This window comes from Limulus polyphemus, unplaced genomic scaffold (assembly GCF_000517525.1).
Source record: "Limulus polyphemus unplaced genomic scaffold, Limulus_polyphemus-2.1.2 Scaffold841, whole genome shotgun sequence".
Taxonomy (NCBI): Eukaryota; Metazoa; Arthropoda; class Merostomata; order Xiphosura; family Limulidae; genus Limulus; species Limulus polyphemus.
In genome coordinates this window covers 57,671-81,283 of record NW_013666451.1, presented here as the reverse complement: position 1 = coordinate 81,283, position 23,613 = coordinate 57,671, and the positions used below count along the sequence as shown (strand labels likewise).

The 23,613-nt window shown below is 31.4% G+C and overlaps 1 protein-coding gene across 2 annotated transcripts in view; it reads left to right on the top strand.

The window, feature by feature from the left end:
* LOC106460816 (5-oxoprolinase-like) overlaps positions 1–23,613 on the top strand; it is a 356,751-nt gene that overhangs the window by 315,182 nt on the left and 17,956 nt on the right. For both annotated transcript variants that reach the window (XM_022387614.1, XM_013920558.2), the window contains exons 24-28: positions 3,378–3,487; positions 13,697–13,771; positions 15,134–15,280; positions 17,982–18,116; positions 20,544–20,693. In XM_022387614.1, the coding sequence (XP_022243322.1) occupies positions 3,378–3,487; positions 13,697–13,771; positions 15,134–15,280; positions 17,982–18,116; positions 20,544–20,693 (617 nt within the window). The remainder of the gene's footprint in view (positions 1–3,377; positions 3,488–13,696; positions 13,772–15,133; positions 15,281–17,981; positions 18,117–20,543; positions 20,694–23,613) is intronic.

Here is a 23,613-nt window from a genome sequence, read left to right as displayed (position 1 = left end):
TTGAAAAGCTAAAAAATTAAAGAAGAAAATACATCATAAGGTAAGGATAGCATGAATCTTTCACAGCATATCCAAACTTTAGATGAAATACAATTATATGTAAATTTGTGAAAGAGAAAGAAAAAATCACAGCCATAATACAAACATCCAACACCAAGGTACAAATCATAAGGTGGGTCATCATGTAATGTGCCCTGGTTTTTTGAGATACTGGTAGAAGTAAGACCCAAATTGCATTGGGGGTACACTGTCTATCCAGTTTAACCTCAACTTTGCTGGCATCACATGATTAAGAAAAAATAAATAACAAAAACATTTTGAGCAGATGTGGGTTTCCTAGCCCACAACGTTCCATATCTTTACCACCTTTTGCTGTCTGCAGCCAAATGTGAGAATTTAAAAAGTAGCAAGAAATTATAGAATACATTACATCTGTTAGGGAGACAGCAAAACTGCCCTTGAAGTTAGCTTCTAATATGATGTTTGGACATAAATATTATAAAATGATTATATTTTGAAACTTAATTATTCTACACATTATTCTCCAAATTGGTTTTCAGAATGGAGATATTATGGTGGTAGTAGTGATAAATTCGTTGATAGATGAATTTATAGATCTACCAAGATAAATAGAAGTTTTACTGCTAATAACATTAAAGGCATTTTTAGTTTTTATGTATATAATAGTTATATTTATTTTGATAAGTATACTTATAAACAAATAATAGTTATACTGATGGGTGCCAATCATTTGAGCCGTGTTGCCAACTTATATGTTCGTTATTACAAAAATAAATTCATAAATAATTTTTCAAATCCAGAATTATTTTCCTTATCATACTGATATATTGACAATTTGTTTAGTATTAATAATCCAGGAATAAGTAATTCAATAGGTGACATTTATACACAAGTACATTAGTTATATTTAAACATTACGATAATTAATAATTGTTGTAATATTAATATTTATGACAAAAGAAATGATTTTATATTTCAAATATTTGGACTGCTTTCTCCAAACAGTAATGTACCACCAAATGCTATACAGAGCATTATACACTCTTAGCTCCTTAGGTATTGTAGAATTTGTAGTAATGTACAGTTCTTAATATCTAATATTAATATATTAGTACATAAATTGATATTTAATGGGTTCAAGGAGAAGGGTTTAATTAAATACTTTAAATTATTTCATGATAAACATAAAAAATATTTATACAAGTTTGAAAATACTTATTTAAACAATATTATAATATGCACTATAAAAAAATAATCTATAAAATTTATTATAGGGGAAATAATTGTAATTAGTTATTGGACATTTCATATCTTGTATAGGTAGATTACTGTAGTGGTAGTTATATCACGTTCCATGTATAAAACCTGCTACTGTGTGGATCCCTTTAGAACCACCGAAGATCCAGATAGTAGCATGGAAGGGTGGAAGATGGGAGCTATACTTATATTGGTTGGGCTTAGTATAGTAATAACTCAACATCTTGGTATTTATGTCCAAATATCATATTGGGGAATGGAATGCTAATTTCAAGGACAGTTTTAATGTCTCCCACATTGATGTAATATATTCTATTATTTCTTGTTGCTTTTTTTTTCTTGTGAACAACCACCTTTCCACACCTGGCTGCAGACAGCAAAAAGTGGTAAATATGTGGGACATTGTGGGCTAGAGCACCTAAATTTTTAAATTATTTCTTAATCATGTAAGGCTGGCAAAGTTGAGATTAAACTGGATAAACGGTATACCCCCAATGCAATTTGGGTCTTACGTCTGCCAGTACCTCTAAAATCCAGGGCACAATATATGATACCCACTTTATGATTTGTGCCCTGGTGTTGGATGTTTATTTGTGGCTGCAATTTTTTCTTCTTCTTCTTTTCTCTCATGGATTTACATTTTATTATATATATAAAGATATAAATGAATACAGTTCCTTAATAAGTTTTCTTTTTTTATTTAAGATACTTAGAATTAGATTCAACTGTTGTTTTTCATGTAATGAAATGTCATTAGGTTGACAGTTTAGTTAAATTTTATAAACATTTGTCCTTTCAGCTTGAAAATTAATTATCTTCCCTAAAATACCTAATTATGATTATATTTGATAATGTAAACTAGTCAAATGCTAAGATCAGTTGTTATTTAGGCAACAGTGTGGAAATTGGAAAGAAATGTTTTCACTTTGTTATTCTAGGTTTGTTCTGATGTAAGAATTTTACTGCAACATAGTATATTAATATAGGTGTCCTAAATGTAATTTGAATTATATAGATTCTATCACTAGAGCACTGACAAGACCATGCAAATTTGAGCATTAAGCATTAAGAAACGAATAACAGAAGGTTTATTAATCAGTAGACTCAAACCAGGTTTGAATAAACAAAATAGTGCAGTTCACTTACTACTGAATATTTGTATTAGCATTTTGTAGTTAATTATATAACAGTTAGTTGTAAATGGAAATCAGAGACAGTTACAAAAGAATTTTGAACATTATCTAATAATGGCTAAATTAAAAAGTAAAAACTATTTGCTTGAATTTTTTGTTTAGAAAACAAAACAAGGAGTATCTTTAAAATATCTCAGATAATTAAAAAAATATATATTATTAAATAATAGGTAATAACAGAAACAACCTACTTCTATATGAATACTTCCAGTAATGTAAATACTAAATAGAAGCATTAAAAACATTTTCAGATTATTAAACAAGAATATTATTAAATAATTGGTAATATCAGTAACCAGTTAACTGTAGATGAACACATCCATGATCCAGTAATATAAACACTAGATAGAAAGATTCAAGAACCACAGCAAAAATATTAGAAACACCATACAGAAGTAATGAATATAAACTAGTGGCCAGAAAATACTACAGAGATCAAATGAAAGAGATAGAAACAATTTACCTGTATAAAGTGTAAAATTGCAAATTACAATACCCAAAGTACTTGGTAAATTAAGAAATATACTAATTCTCATAACTGTTACTTGATAACAAAATAAGTGGCCTACTTGATATACAGATGAAGATTTTGTCTAAGGAATGACAGTTACAGGACTTATAGTGCATCTTTTGAGAGTAATTGTCATATTTTGTTTCTACCTGTACTGATACCTTTGATAACCATTCTTAACTGCAGTTATTACATAGTTTTTAGGTCTATTAAACTAACTTTTACCATTTCTTCTTTATTAAGGGGGTTGTGCTGTTTAATTCAAGAGTGTTCTTTGTTAATTTATATTATTAGTTTAAAGATTAATACAGTATCTTATGGCTCACTTTTTCTTTGAATTGTTTTCTTAACAAATATTGTTTTGTTTAATTCTAAGTCTTACATAAATTTTACAGACTTGATTGAACAGCTAATGGCTCCAGCAAAGTATCCTGGTTGTAGTGGTTCACGAAACTTGAAGGACAACATCTCAGACCTGAAGGCTCAGGTTGCAGCTAATCATAAGGTGAGACTGTAAAACTAGCTTTAAAATTTCCTTTAAGATACAACCCACACAGAAGTCAAAACCAGACAAAATCCAATTCCTTGTGTCTTAATTTTCAACTTCATTTTCTTTATGATTGTCATCTAAATAAACTACTAAATAATCTCTGAATACAGTCTCTAATGACAAGTTCCTTTCAATAAAGTGGTTGATTCATCTGGAGGAAGGTGTGAAAAAATCAGTCAAGTCAGGATATTTCCCCTGCAACTAAACCAGTTATGAGAAATGGTTGAGACTCATTACAGTCAATTGCATTTTTCATTCAATAGTAAAGAGAGTCTTCAGTCCAGTAAGATTGGCCCTAAAATGTATTGATGTTTCTATTATTTATAACTAAGTCCTAACTTAAGTCTATTAAGTATTAGCACAGTGAAGGAGAAATAAAAGAATAACAAAGCCTGGATATGACAAAGAAGAATAAGACATTTAAAAATAAGAGAGTTACTGAAAAAAGTTAAAGATTTCCAAGCATTAGGGGGGGGGGATTATACAAATGCATTATTTTAGGGGTTTCGGACAATTGCTTAGCCTTGTTTCAACTTGCATGGAATTTGGTACAAAGAGACTTTTCTACAGGCAACACATGTTGACAAATAACAATTCCTGTCTTGCTCATTTTTAGTAATTATAGGGGTCAAGATGTCTCAAAAAGCATAATTTTAGTTTTTTTTTTGACAATTTGTGGTAGATGAGATTTGATACAGAGATACTTTTTTCAGGTCCTAAATAGAGATATACATAATTTTGGAATTTCTGTCTTTTGCTCAATTTTTCACCAAGAAAAGCACAATTTGTTATTTTCATGAACTATTCATGTGTGTGTATCAACTAAAATTTGGTACAAAGATACCTTCTTGCTGGTCCCAAGCAGTGATATAGGCAGTTTTCAGTTTTTCAGTGTGTTCCATGAATTTTCTAAGGTCAAATTGGTCATGTTGAGATTGTGTGGTGAAGACATGTTGCATTTGATCGTGAATGTTGGCTTCTTTAATTGATCAGTATATTTAGTTTGCTATTAATAAATTGTCTGCTGGTATCCCTCTCAGGATTTATGTTCAGTTGGATGCTAAATTTGCATAATATCTGCCATTTCCCAATGATTTTGAAGAAGACAGATCTTATGCTCAGGCCTTTTAATCATCAATGTCTGTAGAGCAGGATTGTCTGCTAGTCCTAATCCTGAAGAAGGCTCTGTTGGTAGCTCATTTCTCTTTTATCTTATGTATATTATACTTTAAATCTTGAACTAAATTCAGTCGCACCTGAAGGTGCTAGTGACATGTTAAACATTTCATTACTTGAATCCTTATTTTCTTGTACCTTTTCCTGATACTTGTTTTGTTGATGATGCTTTTAGAAACTAGCAAAATATTAAAATATTTCAATTTGTTTTTTATATTGACCCATAGTTATTTTTTACTTTGCATACTCTGATTTATCTTGTCTTGAAACTTTTTTTTTTATGTACAGTTATTAGATATTCTCATTTTCCTGATTCTTTTGTTAGAACCAAATATATAACTTATAGTCATCATGTTGTTTCTACTACCAAGTGCTTCTTATGTTTCTTTGACACTTTAGCTCATCATACTGTGTCACAAGACACATCTTTTCCTCCCAGGTGACCTCAAAAGAGTTTTTTTTTTCTTGACCATTTTGACTTTGAATGTATTTCACCTGAACTGGTTTGCTGCTCATGGGAACCTTTTCATGTCTGCTTTCATTAACTTTATGGTTTTATTGCTGTACCCACTAGAGCAGTAATCCTCATGTCAAAAGCAATAAAATACAGCAGGAACCCATTAACTGTTTCTGGTAAAACTAATGTAAAAGAACTCTTGATTGTGGGGTGTCATGTTACACACATGCTCAGCTCATGAAATTTTTGTTTTATTGAAGTTTTGTTAGGTTATAAGTTGAGGAGTACCTAATTTTTACGTTTCAGCTAATTTTATCAAAAAATATATAACAGTAAATAAAATGTTTACATAAAACAAATATTTGTAATGCTTATTGCATACTCAAATGCATTTTCACTCAAGTGAAAATTAAAATTATTCTTCTGTAAACCTTGTTGAGTCACCAAAACCTGGGTGTCCGAAAAGTATTCATGTAGCTTTCAAATATGCATTTTAGAAGACAAAACTATATATTTGATTAGAATAGAAAGCCCTAAAAGTACTATTTATCAGGCTTTCTAAGTAAGCTATAGATAGTTTAAAAATTCCTTCAGTGTTTACAGTGGCAAAATATGATCCACACAAGCCTAACAGTTTTGCTAACTTTGGCTGTGGGAATAATAAGCAACAACTTTTAAGATTTATATTGAGGAAAATCTGCTCTTTTTTATTGTGTATTAAGATGTCTATCAGCCAGCTAAAATTGATTAACAATCTTGAAACTCAGGGAGAGAAAGTGGAGGGGCTTATCTGGTGGATTTAACAAACTTATTAGTATCTCAGCAAGTCAAGAAGATAGAAAGTTCAGAGTTCAGATTCTTGCTTATAAACATGGATTATTTGTGTTTCGAATTGGTTAGAAACTGTGGTAGCCTATTTTTAAGGTTAGAAAATTTTGAAAGGGAGAGCTCAAATGCATTATGTGACAGATGAGATTGAGAATTTTTTAAGTATTTCCTTTTGAAATTAAGGCTTAGATAATATAGAAACTTGAACTACAAACTACACTTTCATGCAGGTTTATTGACATACATTGATAATAAAATTGTTTAATTGAATTTTGAATGTAACATTGTAAAAGATCTTGATACATACAAATTAGCCATCCATGAATGAGAAGGATTTAAGGTGCTGTGAGACATTACTTTTGTATTGTCTGCTAAAAACTACAATTTTGTGGATGAATTATTGATTTTATAAACACTGCAGTAGGTGAATTGACTCACTTTATGTTTGATATTTGTAATTATGTTGGTGTGGTGTACAGGCATACCATACATTTTCTTTCTTCTTATTTCAACATAGAAATTTTCGAAAATGTTTTTGTATTCTGAGTCTCCGAGTCTGTGCAATTTTGGCATAATGCATAGTCCAGAAAATAATTTAGTTGACTTCGTTTCAGGTGCCTTTGTTCCTTTGTTGTTCTTTAGAGATAACATCTGCTGTGCCAACTGGAGTTATTGCTGTAATGCTTCATATTGTGCAAGAACAGACAACAGCAGTATCTTTCACTAGTAGGGCAGATGATTACTAAAGGTTTAGTTGAATTAAAATAACCAGTTATGTGAATTGCTCCATTCTCTATAAGTAAATCAGAAACAAGATTAAAACAGTCTGCAATAGGTTTCAAGTGAGTTGGTTGATGGAAAAACATCTTGAGAGAAGAACATCAGTTAATAAATTCATGAGTACAGTATCATATGATGGTCTGGTGTCCCAGCACAAGTAAGCAAACTATGTTTTTCATTTGGTGTAGGTAAAGGTTGTATTCAGTTGTATAACACATTGTGTCCAATCTGCTTATTTCTTTACTTTAACTCATTTATTTAAGTTAAATTCATACTGACTTTGTAATTTATTCTGTTGATCCTCCCATTATAAAGCAGACCTACCTATGCTATGTACAAAGAGTGTTTTTATTTCATGCACAAAGTCTATTTTGATGGCCTCAAAATAGAACCGATAGTTCAGGAGATACAATGCCCACCTCATGATCCTTGCACTGTCAATTTTGTACCTCTGGATGTATGCAAGGGGCTGATGGTCCATCTGGATGATGAACTCCTTCACGTAGATGTAGTTCTGGAATTTCTGGATGTCATATATGATGATCAGACACTCTCATTCAATCACAATGTTGTTCTTCTCAATACTCAACATCTTTTTACTGATGTACATTATGGGAAACAGTCCATCTACATATTCCTGCAGAAGTACTGCTCCAATTCCAACGTCTTATGCATTGGCCTGAATGGTTTGTTGAAGTCTGTCATTCTAAGGATTGGAGAACTTCCGAATATGTTCTTTAACTTCTAGAATGCCATCTGCTGTGGTTGTTGTCACTTCACCTTGTTGGGTAGGCCTTTCTTGGTCAGGTCGGTCAGTGATGCAGTGACTTCAGCATAGTTTGGGATGAACTCCCTATAGTATCCTGTTAATCCCAGTAAGGATCTGACTTGCTGCTTGGTCATCGGAGTTGGTGCATCTTGTATGCAGGTTAATTTCTCCTCTTCCATGACTATCTGTTAGTTGCTCACCTTATGTCCAACAAAGTCCAATACAGAATAACTGATACTGATGTAGTACTTAAATGGTCTGATAGTCAAATCTGCTGCCGTCTCTCATCAGCACAGCTCTCTGAGTTTCTTCAAGTGGTTTTCTCATCTGGCTTTGTGGGTCAGAATGTTGTCCACATAATGCTCGATGTTAGTAGTTTTGTGCATCATCTACCTCATCATGCATGTGAATGTTACTGCTGAGTTGATTAACCTAAATGACATCCTCTTGAACTGGTAGCATCCATCTGGTGTCACAAAGACTGTCTTCTCTTTAGGTTCTGTCTCCATTGGGATCTACCAATAAACTTTACTGAGTCCGATCTTGGTAAAGAACTTGGCCTCATCTAGTTTCACCATGATAGCCTCTAGATTGCTTTTAGGTTCAGAGTTGAACTTTATTAGAGGTTCAGCTTTGGGAAATCTATGCAGAAGCAGTTTGAACCATCTCTCTTCTTCACGATTACACTGGTAAAAAGTAGGATGAATTTGATTCCAGCTTCTAACATTACTAGGACTTCTTGCTTGGTCAGGTCTCTCATCGTAAAGGACTTTACTTTGGCTGGATTCCTGGATATGGTCTCAGTCTTGTGTTACACAAGGTCTGCCTTGTTTGGTCTATCTGTGAAGACATCTGTGTACTGGCACAGTATATCTTGTATCTCTTTCTTCTGCTTGCTAGTCAGTTCTTCACTGATGTTGACACCTGTGTATGTCTACACCCAGCAGTCTTAGGTCTAGTAGGTCTTCATCTTCTGTGACAAAGTCACTGTCTTTTGGTTCTGCATCTGTGACAGTCACGTCTGCAATATCTATCTGTACCTCAATAGCTACAACTGTTAGGTCGTCTTCTTTCTTGAAGTACTTCTTCAACAGATTGGTGTGGTAGATCTTGGTCTTCCTGTCCACTTTCACTTTATAGTCCTTTCTTTTGACAAGTTCCTGCTTTTCAAAAGGTCCTTTCCACTGCAGGGTCATTTTATTGTTGTCTGTGGGTAGCAGAACCAAGATCTTCTGACCGACATTGAAATGTCAATCCTTGGCCATCTTGTCATGGAAGTGCTTCTGACTGCCTTGAGCTGCATACAAACTTTCTCAAGCAATTTGACAGGTCTTTTTCCAGTTGGTTTCCGAGGTCTAACAGTACTGGTATTTGTTCCTCACTTCTGACTTTTTCTCCTGTCCATAGTTTTTTCAATATCTGCAAATGACCTCCTATTGTTCTTCTGTACAGTAACTCAAAGGGTGAAAATTTTGTACTGGTTTGTGGGACTTCTTGGTAAGCAAATACTAATAACTGCAGGTATCTTTCCAAGTCATGTGGTCTCTACTTACTCATCTTCTTCAGCATGCTCTGCTCTTTAAGACTCCATTGACTCTTTCACAAAGCCCATTACATCTGTGGTTGTAAAGGATAGTAAAGAGCTACCTACTGCTGATAAGTCTGTACACCTCTTGCATTAGCTCTCTGTCACTCAAGACTTTTTTGGAAAGCCTACTCTGCAGAACACTTCCAGGAGGCCTTCTGGAACTCTCTTGGTCCCTATCTTTGATAATGCTATGGCTTCTTGGTAATGTGCCGCATAGTCAACTACTGTCAGCATATACTGGTTGCCTTTGTTAGATACAGGTGCTAGTGATCCGATCAAGTCCAGAGCTACTCTTCTGAATGGCTCTTCTATGAGAGGCATTTCACCCATTGGCATCTTTTCTACCTTCTTTCTAGGTACTGTCCTTTTAGAGATGTCAATGGAAGTTGCTGGGGATTCTATCTGCCATCTTCCTTGCTCCTAGATGTCCTCTAACAGTCAACTCATGTAAACCTGCTTTGGTCCTCTATTCTGTAAGTCCCTGTCCCCTTAGTCTTGTGCTCAACTTTCTCCCAGGCATTATCTCAATATTTCTGCTAGCTTGCTTTGTAAAAAGATGCGCATGCGTGCACACACCTGCATGTCTGTCTGAGTGTCTGTGATATATATTTGTAATATAAGGAACCTGTTCATTTCTATGCGGTGTTTCTCTAGCTTGCCTCATTATGCATGCACATGGATAAGTAATAATACCAAGGTCCATGGTCCACTTAGTACGGGTGCAAAATTTCAGGTTTCTAGGTTCTTTCCTCTTGGAGTTATGACAGTCAAACAGACACACCCTTTTGTTATTATAGATATATAATTACAAGTGCTATCTGCTTACCAGATTTCCTAAGAATTATGCTTGCATTGTGTGGCTTACTTTTATAAAAAGTATTTTCTTTTTATGTACTTTTCTGTAGTTCAAAAAGGGTCTTATTTAGTGTGATTGTTTTTTATTATGTGTACCTTTTGTGTATTATTGAGCAAGAGTTATTTTAGCATGCTTTAATGTAATTATAATTGTGGTGTTTAAGTAATTAATGGATACTTTCTTTTGTATATGCATATATTAAATGGTTTTCATTAGTCTACTCCCGCAACTTCATTTAAAGGAGGAAGGTATACTGTTAAGGTTATTTTTGATATGTAATTTTCTGTGTTAAAGATGTTTTGTATATGTTTATATGTACTTGTAATCTTTATTGGAGAGTTTCTTTTTTGTATCATCTATTTCAATGTGAAAAGTGTTTCTATGTATATATATAAATATATATATATATATATATGTGTGTGTGTGTGTGTGTGTGTGTATTAGGTGTTTTATTTTTGTATTATATACTAATCCTTATAAAGGGTTTTTCCACTGTATTTCTTTAGAATAAAAGGATATTGTTATGTGAATATACATGTCTTGAATTACTGAAAGTTTCCTTTTTATTATTATTTCATGATGTAGTGCATTACATTTTCTGTAGCGAAAGGGTTGTGTTGTGTAGTCCATGTTGCATGTAAATGTTTCCAGGAACAAGAGAAATTTGACATGCTTCTTTACCATATCAGAAATATATAGTGAACCAGTTTTAAAGTGAAATTTATTTTAAGTCTTAAGGACATACTTGAAACAAAGAAAGATCAAAAATGTGGTATACAAACATATCATGAGTTTTCTACTTTATTAATTTTACTCTTCATATATGGGCTTGGTCATTTTGACCAACCTTGTAATCATCATGTAACCATGAAAGTATACGTATTATAATTCTGAATTTAATAAGTGTGTCCTCATGAAATAAGGCAAGCTTTTGTAATAAGTATTTTAACTAAAGATTTTTCTGGGAATGTACTGTGTCATTCTGAGTGTGTGATGATTTTTTTATTAATAACAAAAATACCTTTTTTTATTTTACAGTTTTATATTTTATTTGCATAGCCACTAAAACCCCTTAAATGAAAACCTTTTTTTCCCCATAAGCTTTATATGTCATGTGTTATTTTGTCTACCCTAACGCTAACAGTATATGTTCTTAGTTAATTACACCAACCTTGTAACCACCACCTAAAAAAAATTTAAAATAAATCTAAATTACCATTTTTTCTTTCTAGAATGACTGCATATTGTGACAGACAATTATACACTATTTATTCATATAGCAAAACTAATAAACTTTCCATTTAGTTTTATTTCTATACAGTTGCATTTAGACTTTTTCATAGTTTGGCCAAAGCTGTTCATTAAGTGGGATAGCTTTATGTAAATAAAAAAAATCTAACTACACACTCACAAGCTAGCAACATACATGTGCTATAATGACCATTTTGTTTATTTAATTTTTTCTCTTAAGTTTCCTTATATAACCTAATATGTTTGCAGTTTGTATATTTTAGTTACTTTTATAACAATACATAAAAAATTTACATTAAAAACAATACATTTAGTATTAGTACTTACATCTTGAATCTTGTCTTTTTTTGCACCCATAAAAAGAATTCTTTGACATTTACTAGACCTATTATTTTTGTAATGAGAGTCTTATCACACAAAATGTATAAATATAAATATTAAATTCATAATACAAAATATTACCATGCACAAAAATATAATGTCCTAAAACTACTGTAATTTAACTGGCTTTCTAACTAAACTATAAATATGTTGAAATAATCCTGATGAATAAAAACAAATTTTTCAGAATCTGTGATCTGAATGCTCCTAGTCACCTATCCTTCAGTAACCTGGAATCTCTCTTTCTATTAATTATAAATAATCCAAAAGCACATGTCAAAGAGAATTGTTAACATTTTTTGAAAAACAGGTTGTACTTGGAGGTATGCAATTTGTGGGTTTCACTTTATTGCATACATCTCAGTAAAGAAAGAAGGTTAGAGGCTATAAATTTACATTTTAGCTAGGGGATGTCTAATATATAAATGTGTAGTTTGTTGGAACTTTACAAAATCATATAGGGGTGAAAAGAAAGTCTAAGATGGATAGTTTGGAGCAAAGAAGTGTCACTGATAATGAGAAGTAATGATTGAGAATTTATTTAAATATTCCTTTTGAAATTAAGAAATTAAAATATGTAACATTAAAATTCAACTTATAAATTCTGTGTTGTCTGCCTTTGTTCATTGTTGTTCTCTAAAGGTAACATCTGCTCTGCCCTTGGGAATATAGCTATAACACTGCATGTTGTGCAAAAATAGATGACAGCAGTGTCCTTCAATGATAGGGTAGATGATATCTAAGATTATGGCTTCCTCTATATTTAATTGGAACGACCAGGCATATGGGTAATTCTAGTTGCTGTTGATAAATCCAATGTTTCCAAAATATCTCAATGAATTATATTGATGAAAAGGCATCTCAAAGGAAGAATGTCAGTTAATCAATTTAATAATCCATTTGTAGGTGACCATCCAGTGTTCTAATGCATATATTCACACACTGTTTTTGTCTTTGATACAAATAAAGATTGTATTCATTTTTTATAGCTCATCGTGATCAGTCTGTGTATTTGTTTTTTAAACTCAGTTTAGCAAAAGTCAGGCTTATTTTACATTTATCCTGCTGATCCTCCTGTCATAAAGCAGACCTATCTAATACTCTTTGAGGAAATGAATAACCTGAGAATAAATACTACCTTGGCTAACATACCACTTCATAGTACCTTGTACAATAATTTATTATAGTCTCATGAAAGGATGAAACAGAAACATCTTTGGTGAATTGTTGAAACAAAATAATTATTAAATTCATGTAAAGAGTTATACTACATGCTATAGTCTTTTTTAGTGTATTAACAATAAACTGATGAAAAAGATCTGATAGTTATGCATGAATTATTTAATTTAGTTACTGATAAGCTTAAAAGATCATATAAAATCCTGAAATTTTCTAGATTCCAAAGTGTGGGAACCATAAATTTAAGTAATTTAATGTCCTTTAGTGGGATAGCAGTAAGGCTACAGAGTTACAGGGCTAAAATCTTGTGCTCAATTTCCCGTAATTGCCACAGCAAATAGCCCAATGTGGCTTTGATCTAAAACAAATCTAACCCTCTTCTTAAAAAAGATTACTTCACCAAACATCCAGAGAAAAAAATGTAAGTTGCTGACAACCATTTTCAAATCACAGTCAAACTTAAAAGACACTAATTTACTTGTTTTCTTTAGAGTTCAATCTAGTTCTGGCTTGATCATCATAACAAACATTAACCCATCACTCTGTATTCTTTATTTCTGAATTTGATAAAAATACATTATTAAAAACTTGGGGCATCTGCATACTGTCTAATGTTCTTTTTTTCAACTCATTACATTTTTAATGGTTAATATTATATATTTGTAGACTTGTTTTATTTTGAAGTGGAACTCTCAAAATACTTCCACACACACACCGCAACTCCTGTAAGATTTTCTGTTAACTTTTTCCTTTTCATTGTGTAAAATATTGCCTTAAAAAGTTTCTACAAAGAACATTTGAGAAATGCATTTCTTTTTCTTTTCTTTAAGGTAATTGAACTTAAGTTAAATTTCAGTTCATAGATTAATATGTTTAATTTTTAAAATTTTATTTTGTAGGGTATCACTTTAGTGTCCAATATGATTGATACATATGGTATAAAAGTTATTCAAGCCTACATGGGATATATTCAGGTAAATATTCTTTAGTCACAGTCCTAACAAAAAACATTTTTTAGTTCTTTTGCAATATTTTATTTCTTCAAAAAACTGTTAATGGTCTAACCATTCTGGTTACTATTTTTATATTAAGAATTATTTTGATTTCAAACTTTTATGTACTAAGGTTAATCAAGTATTATAAGAACAAAATATCAGGTCCAGTGCTGCCCTTGGAATTACTACTTACATTATTGATCATGCTCAATCTGAAATTCATATTGTAATCAGCTTCTATAAAAGATGATGAGGTCATTCTTAGATTACAAGTCTTGACAAATGTTCCACAAATCCTCCACTGTACAGGGAAGCTGACTTTCAAGACCATGTTCAAGCAGACAAAGAGCTGAAAAGTCCAGTGGAACTGTATCAGGGAGACTATGTGTTGAATGTGATTACTGTAATTCTAGTATATCTGGGCAATATTTCTTAAAACATAGATACTGATTTTGAGGATGTGCCTGGAATCTTGTCGGATTTGTCAACTTTAAATCTTTATCTCATTGTTTACTGTTTTGCTAATAGAAATAGGCAATATCTACCCAGATTCGTTGCAGTAGGTTTTTTGGGTTCAAAGATTAGCCTTTCATAGCCATAGCCTTCACTTTGAGGATGAGTGTTGGTCTGAAATGGGTTGAGGTGTTCTATGAATACTGAAGGTTTCCTTATTCAAAATCTTATGTCCTGTGGTTCTACATAATAGAAAAATCTTTCTTTATGATTATTTTACTACAGAAAGGTTTTTATACTACTCCAACCAGAACTTTTTCTGTGGTGGCATTGTTCTTTCTGATAAGAATTCACTTTGTATTCTTTATTTCTAACTTTGATAAATGTGCATTACTGAAATTTGCATATTGTACGGTGTTCTTCTTTTGACTCATCCTATTTTTATGGTTAATATTGTATATTTTTAGCTTGTTTTATTTTGAAGCACCACTTTTATAAAGTTATTTTTATATCAAATATTAGATTGATCACAAGTAAATACTTCTGTTCTATCAGAATTATTTAAAGTTCACTGTTACCCTTGGTATAATGAGTTAAATCTGTGGTGATATACCAATGTATTACCATATGTAGGCCATTCAGTTAAAGAACAATAAACCCTTTGTACTTATTGAACTGAACACACATATAACAGATTTCTCAGTTTGTTGTTATAAATTTAAAGATACAGGCTGTATATTAAAGTATAAAAACAACAAAAAGGATTTGCAACTATCCTTTTAATATCTATATTTTTTAACATAATGTAATTTTTACATAACTTTTGTAAAATTACATCACATGCTGTATATCATACAAATGATTAATTTAACACCATGTTCATTTTAGGCCAATGCAGAACTTGCAGTGAGGGACATGTTAAAACAGATTGGAAGAAATTTTAGCAATGAAAAGGATCATGTTGAACTGAGTTCTGAAGATTACATGGATGATGGCACTTTGATTAAGCTTCATCTTACTATACATACAAAAAAGGTTAATTTTTTATATCAAATATTATTATACTGCTCACAGGTAAATGTCCTTTCATAATTGATTATCATATCACATTTATTTAAAGCTCACTGTTATGTAAGGATGAAAATATTACAATATGAAAAAATTGAGAGATTATGTCTCTTAAATAAGTGAAACTTTCCATGAATCAAATTTTTGGAATCAAGTCATTAGCTAATTCATTAAGATTCTTTGTTGGGATGTATTTAGTGTTCATTTTATTTTGATTTGTGTCACTTGGTAAAACCACGTTTATATTTATAGCTTTATGATTCTGTTTTGTACCTATTTTAATATAATTATGGTGTAATTATAAATACTTATTTCACCAGTTACTTATACATTTTAAAATGTAAAGTTAATTTGGTAGCTTTGGTACTAATGGATATCAATTAAACTACAAAAAAAATATATAGTTCACTTTAGGTTTATTGCTACTAATCCGTCACAATAACACTGTTAGGCATACCAGTCACTGTTGATTAACTTACTGAACTCTAGTTGTGCTTCTTTTCATTAAATATTTTCTTTAAGTTGTTCACTTTTAAGAAGAACTAGGCCTTGGCTTGTTTCTAAATTTAGGAAAAGTATCAAGCACCATATCTTTCTTAAGACATTGACTATACAGTTGCCAATTCTGATTTAGTTATCATCTGGAAAAAGTATTGAAATTTATAATTTTATCATTATTAGTCGATTTCCCAAGTTTCATTAATTCAGTATGAAAATATTATGTTTTGTAATTAAAATTTTCAACATGAATTCATTCATAATCTTGACATTATACAGAGGTTAATTATATTACATTAAAATGATTTGGAGCTTCACCACATTGTTACAGTTGATGTGGTCATGCTCATTGTCATGCTATCCAGTAACCATACATCGTGACAGTTGCCCTGCAGTACAGTTTCCATTTCAAAAGGCTACATCATAAGATTGTCATATCTAAAAATAAAAAAATAAGCACACCCCTCCAACCTGATGACTTTCCTTAGGCCATTAGTGTGGTATGATGATGATGATGGCTTCCTAACGCCTGTTTCATCAGATGATTGTACAAAAATCCATATATGCTGTGTCCTATGACTTTATTAATATTTTTTTTATTGAATAACATGAATACCCATTTCATTCTCCAGCTTCTTGAAGTATGCAATGGTTGAATGGTTGTGTTGTGGAAGTAGTTTATGTGTAGGTGACTTGTGTCACTTTTACAGATGAATATATTGTTAATTATATTGCATACTGTTGCCTTGGACATGTGGATGTGTTTTATCACAGATCTTTGTGTTCTTGGATTCTCATCTTTTACAAGATACATCATTTTGCTTATCAAGATTGGCATAGGACTTGTTTCAGGTCTATTTCTGTATGATCCTGGTGTTCCAAGTTAATCCATATTTCCTTGTTTCCAATACCATTAAATACAAGGAAAGCCACATCTTGGAAATTTCAAATCCCTAATCTGAATGCATCTTTATGACCTAAGTGTATGAATATTTTGCATTGGAAAGGACTTTTGCATATCCTTCCTAAAAGCAATCAGTATTAACTGGTATCACATTACCTATGAAATACCAAAAAATATCAAAATGTATTTCTGATATGTGCCATTCCACCATGAATTTATACTGGTTTTAGTTGTCATGTAACTTGGTGATTTGCATATTCAAAGTTATTTTAATATAACATTCAACCCTGTACAAGAAGATCACTGACATGTTACTTGGGACACGTCTTTAAAAAGTTAGTGTATAAGACTGGAAGAAGTGTTTAGTTTGTTACTGTTTTCAGCTACTTATTTTCAGTAAAGCTACTTTACCTAATGAAGGTTGGAATGCATATCTAAAATCTAGTTGAATGCCTAATAAAACACAATTCTTTTTATATGACATCTTATCTGTTTTAAAAACAGTCTTAACAACTAAAATTATTCCTGTAATTCGAAATGTATTTATTGTTTCATGTTAAAAACTTAAGATATTTTGTTGTATTGTAATTTAAATATTAGGTCATAACTTCTAATAATTACATGTTGCACACTTGGCACATTTTAGATAATTAGAAGTCTGATTAGTTTGAGATAAGAAAAGTAATAAAGCAATTTGTTTTGTTAAATTGTATAATATTTAATAATTGAGTTATTAAAGCTGCATTATTTCTAATAAAATATCAAGTTCTTCTTTGAATTAAATATTTTACCACACTAGCATTTGGCCATCCAGCAGCCATTTTGAAATGAAAAAATAAAATCTTTAAAATTTAAAAACACCAATTACCAAGGTACACTACAAATGCTTTACTTTAACAGATAGGAGGTGGAAGATTTTAAATGTCTAGTGTTTTGTTTTTTTAAATATATATCATAAGTCAATCTAATTAAGAATGTAGCTCATAACAAGATATTACTGGAACGCTAATTCATACAGGATTTGGTCAAATTATTTCACTTTTAATAAAATTTAGTATTTTAACAACATATCAACATTATAGGTCAATGCTCTGTGAATCTTTCTAACCAACTTATGCTGTTTATATATAATTTATGATTTTCTTTGTGGTGTAATTAGAGTATTTTCATAACTTATTTTCACCAATTTATACTGTTGTTTTTGGTGTTTACCAACAGGTGTCTGATTTTTTTCAATTAAAATAATTTTTGTGTTAATACTCATAGGGCACTGCTGTTTTTGACTTTAGTGGAACCAGTCATGAAGTTTATGGGAACTGCAACACACCAACAGCAGTTACTTTATCAGCCATTATTTACTGCCTACGATGCCTTGTAGGACATGATGTGCCTTTAAATCAGGTTAAATATTATAGTTTTTAATCTTACATTTAGAAGAGTTTCTTGTGTGCTCTGAGGCATGACAGATCTTGTAATTAGTTGCAGGCTCATAGTATAATTTTTCATCAAGAATACACAAAAACATTGCATTGTAGAGAATGTAATCTTATATTGAATAAAAATTGATAACCTTATTTGTACTTGGAAGTGTAGCCATTGTATTGGTAGCTGTAATGTTTCCTTGAAGTACAAGATAAATTATAGACTTTCTCTCTCTCGAAAATAGATCTACTACATGACTGGGCATGGTACTATTAAAATATAATTCATAATCATAATCATATTCAGAATTACATCCATTATATTCAGGGTCCATGTAAGTTCCTGAAAACCTTGATATTATACATTTTACTGCAAGAATTATTGGTAAAATTGAACTCTATAAATTAACTCCATACTACTTATGTCTGTGTGTTGCACTCATATGATCATTATTAATCCTAAAGTGAAGAACTAACATACAAATACATTTGAATTAAAGTCGTTAGTACTATCAAAATATTTGTACAGAAAATTATCAAGCCTAAAGACAGCATAATGTGATATGACAGTCTTAAACTGAAAGCTGTGAAATTACTAAAGCATTTTAAATGCTGTTGCTAAAATTTAATTCAAAGTAATAAATAATGACTGGCAACTGCTATTGTGAAACTAAATTTTATAATAACAGAGTGTATAAAATATATAAGCTGATTGATCTATCTTGCTAACACTGATAATATGAAAACTAACATCAACTGTTGCTGTACAAGGTGTTGGAAGAAAAAATTCAATCATATGATGAATGTTAAATGGACATAATTAAAATTCTATGGTATCAGGTTTTTTTTAGTTATCAGATTTATTCTTTCCAAATGTTGTAAAACAAAACATGAAAAAAGGAGCATATGGTAAAGGATTTAAATATATTAATTGAACAATTTTTTGTCTATTTGAGAAGCCATATTATATGGAACCTAGTCAGTTTCTTGTTTAGCTGTTCACTATATTGGCATTCTTTATAGCATCAGTCTTGTCTGAAATTAGTATCATACCACCTATTATCCAAAAAACTAGAATTAATTTTGTCTGGTCTTAGATTTTTGATGTGTAGCTGTTGGTTTAAAAAAAAAAAAATTTGTTAAAAGAAATGACCTGTTTAAGTTTATTGTTTCGATAAGTGTACAAACCTTATATCTTGTAGAATGTGATCTTTTCTTTACTTAAACACCCAAATTTTTTGCTTGAAAATATGATCAGTGACTTGTGGAACATGACCTTCTTTTTAGTTGAACATTTATATTTTTCATTGGGAAATATGTTGATTGGATAGAGGAGTATCTCATTGTCTTAAAATAGGTAGACAATATTTTTTTTACTTTCACATCAGCAACTAGCTTCAAATAACAACTTTAATTTCCCAAGGCTTTACAGAGCATCAAGCAAAATTTATTGATGAAAAAAATTCTATAAGATGAACTAACAGAGTTGGAGTAACATGTTATTTAAATAATTCATTAGTGTAATAACATAATAATATTACTTTTTTTAATAATAATGTATTATATTTGATTTTTAATTGGGGTGATAATATTATAATTACTTTCTTTGAAAAAAAAACTTTGTTTCATTACCTTCTCTCCATTGTATACTTACATTAATGTTCTTTTCTTTTTTTAAAGCCAAAGTAAATGTCAGTTTATAAAATTTTAACAACTGAAATATGATAAATATGATTTTCTTTTATATTCCTGTCAAGATTCATTTCAGAGAAAGAGCAGCTCGTAAAATGGCTTGATTGACTCTAAGGTCTTAGTTTTAATTTATCTGGCTAATTGCATGCATGCACACAGTTTTAGCTGTTTGAATCCAGAGCATAAAAAAGGCATGACAAAGATCCTGATTAGTAGATAAACAGCTTCTTATTATTAACCTCATTAAACTAGAAATAGCATTAAAATATCAGTTAGTAAATGATTAAAAAACTGCTTTTGTAATTATGACAACCTACTTTAAAAAGTTATTCCTTATGCATAAATTGGGAAGACTTGCATAGATTTTCATCTACAAAGTCATCTGTATTCTAATGATTACATTTTATCATTTGTAATATCCAATAAAAGATTGTTTGCTATACACAAAACTGTTAAAATCATGTTGATATAAATTTAAGAAATTGATTTTCAGATTTAGATTTAATAAGGAATAGTCACAACATTGTTTCACAGGACAAGAGAAAGAAATGTAATGAGTAATATGTTTTTATTTTTATTAACTAATATGTAAGGACATTATATTAGTTTTTTTCTGAATAAATCATTTATGAGTTACCTTTTTCAGTAACATGCCCAACACTGGAAACTAATTACATTAACTAATTCTGAAAAATTACCTGTTTTATTTATACAGGGATGTCTAGCTCCTGTTAAGATAGTTATTCCTGAAGGTTCTATACTTAGTCCATATAAAGATGCAGCTGTAGTTGGAGGGAATGTTCTGACATCTCAGCGTATTGTGGATGTTGTTCTCAAAGCATTTGGAGCTTGTGCTGCCTCTCAGGTATACCTCCATTCTATTAATGAGGGGATCTTCTTATAATTACTTTTTAAAAGTCAATTCTAGCAGTATGTTTATTAAGAAAAAATGTAACTTGGCAGTAAAGAAAGTTGGTGGTCATACCTTTTAACAACTTGTACAACTTAGTTATATCTTAGTTATAAAAACAATGAAATTATAATTGGTTTTGGACATTCTGTTATTGAGAATTATATATTATGTTTTCAAATGATACTTGAAAGGCAAAATATTTTCTTTTCTGTCAAGAAGTTAGAGAAAATAATAACAAAGGTTATCTCACTAATGGAATGAGTGCAACGTATAGCAATTGACTGTATGGAAAAATGGGAATGGTAATGTGTTTACTTTGTGATTCATATGTTTAATGCATGTGTATGATGTACAAGCCACCAAATAAAATATAAAATTAAAAATAAGCTAAACAGTAGAAAGTTTCATTTCAATTGTAGTGAATGCTGATGAGAGGAAGAGAAAATAACAGATGCTCCCTAGTGGCACAGTGATATGTCTGTGAACTTCTAATGCTAGAAACCCGGGTTTCGATACCTACGGTGGGCAGAGCACAGATAGTCCTTTGTGTAGTTTTGTGCTTAACTACAAACAAATAAAAATAACAGATAAAATATAAACTTTACCTTAAAAATCTTTTGATATTAATTTATGAGGCTCTAAATATTATGAAAATTAAATACAAAGACTGTAAGATGAAAGTATTTTTATTCTCATCAATGAAAATCATCTTGCACTCATGCTATTCAGACTCAGTCAGACTGATTCCTTAAATCATTAAATGCACACAAAAGTTTTAGTGAAAATTATTCAAAAATCCAATTCTTTGTATGCAACAGACTTATAATGTTTACTAAATGTTTGCCATATTTTGTGAAGATAAACTTAGTGAATTTGTAATTATAGTAAACATTGCTATATATAGCTACAAACACAAAAACAGGGGTGGGTGTTCAGTACCAGCACCATCTCAGTACGGTTAATTCCCAATTCATTTAGTATTTTAAGATAGATAAGTCTATGATATTTCAGCCCTACGTATACAGTGCCTTGCAAAAGTATTCAACCCCCTACCAATAATGCCACATTTTGATTAAATACAAATAATGTAAACAATTATTCTAATGAACTTGTTTTTATTAAAAACTCTAATGATCAAACTTAACACTGTTATGTTTGAAGAAGGATGGATGCTAGCAAAAACTGCAAAGAAAATATATAAATTGAAATTTTCTTATTGCAATAGTATTCAGCCTCCTAAGTTAGTAGTTGATGGAAGCATCTTTGGCAGCAATTACTATTGTGAGTCTTATTGGATAGGCTTCTACCAGCTTTGCACAGTGGGGTGGTCTAATATTTGCTCATTTTTCCTGGCAAAATTGCTCCAATTCTGACAAGTTCATTGGGGATCTTTGATGGACTGCAATCTTCAAGTCACACCATATATGTTCCATTGGATTCAAGTCAGGACTTTCACTGTGCCACTCCAGAACATTCAATTTCTTCTTTTAAAACCACTTCAATGTGGCTTTGGCCTTGTGCTTTGGGTCATTGTCCTGTTGAAATGGGAATTTTCAACCCAGTTTTACATTCTTGGCTGATGCCAGCAGGTTTTCCTTTAGGTTTTGCATGTACTTTGCACCATTTTTCTTCCCTTTAATCCTGACAAGTTTCCCAGTTCCTGCTGATGAGAAACATCCCCATAACATGATGCTACCACTAACATGCTTGACAGTTGGGATGGTGTTGACTGGATGATGTGCTATATTGGGCTTGCTCCAGACATAATGCTTTGAATTTAGACCAAAAAGCTCAATTTTTGTCTCATTTGACCACAAAACCTTCTACCATATGTCTGCAGTATCATTTACATGCTTTGTCGCAAACTCCATATGAGATTTAAGATGATTCTTTTTCCATAATGGCTTCTTTCTTGCCACTTGCTCATGCAAGCCAGCTTTGTGTAGGGACTGGATATTGTCGATGTATGAATACTGACTCTCATCTCAGTCATGGAACTTTGCAGATCTTCCAAAAGGCATTAATGGCTTCACAGTGGCATCCCTAACCAGTTTCCAGCTTGCCCGGCTGCTTATTTTGGAAGAACGGCATGGTATGAAGCACAGTCGACTTCTTAATGATGGACTTTACCATACTCAAAGGGATAATAAGTGACTTTGAAATTTTTTTGTAACCTTCTCCTGATCTGTGCTTCTCTACCATTTTATTCCTGAAATCAAGTTAAACCACTTTGATTACATACATACAGAGACTATTACACTAATCTTGTGACCTTTCAAACTAATCTGTTGCACCTGAACTGATTTAGGGTTGCTGTAGCAAAGGGGTTGAATACTTATGCAATTTTAATTTTCTTTGAAAATCTAACTTACTTACATAATATCAGCATTTTTTAGCTTTCTAAGTTTGAAGTATATTGTGTATGTTCTAAATATAATGTCCCATTTGAAAGTTTCATGATTGCAAGCTCAGATGGCAACAAAATTTGGAAATTTTGCAGGGGAGGGTGAATACTTTTGCAAGGCACTGTACTCTGATGAATCTAACAGAGAAGTTGGCAGAGGAAAACAAAATCATCTTCAATTCAATATCTTACTTTTGGAAGTCGCCATTTTGAGAAATAAAAATTATTTTACAGCTGACCGGTAAAAGCTATTAAAAATCATCTATAAAGACTTACTTCTGAGACAATAACTTGCCTCCATACACTCTCATTCTATTTACCTCATATGCATGCCTATGAGATTTGCATGCCACTAGCCTTCAATTAACTTTTACTTAAATTCACATGTGTGACATGACCTGCACTGGTACATGATGAATGTCATGCTACCAATAGTAGGAGGGCATCACAACCTCTATGCACAATACC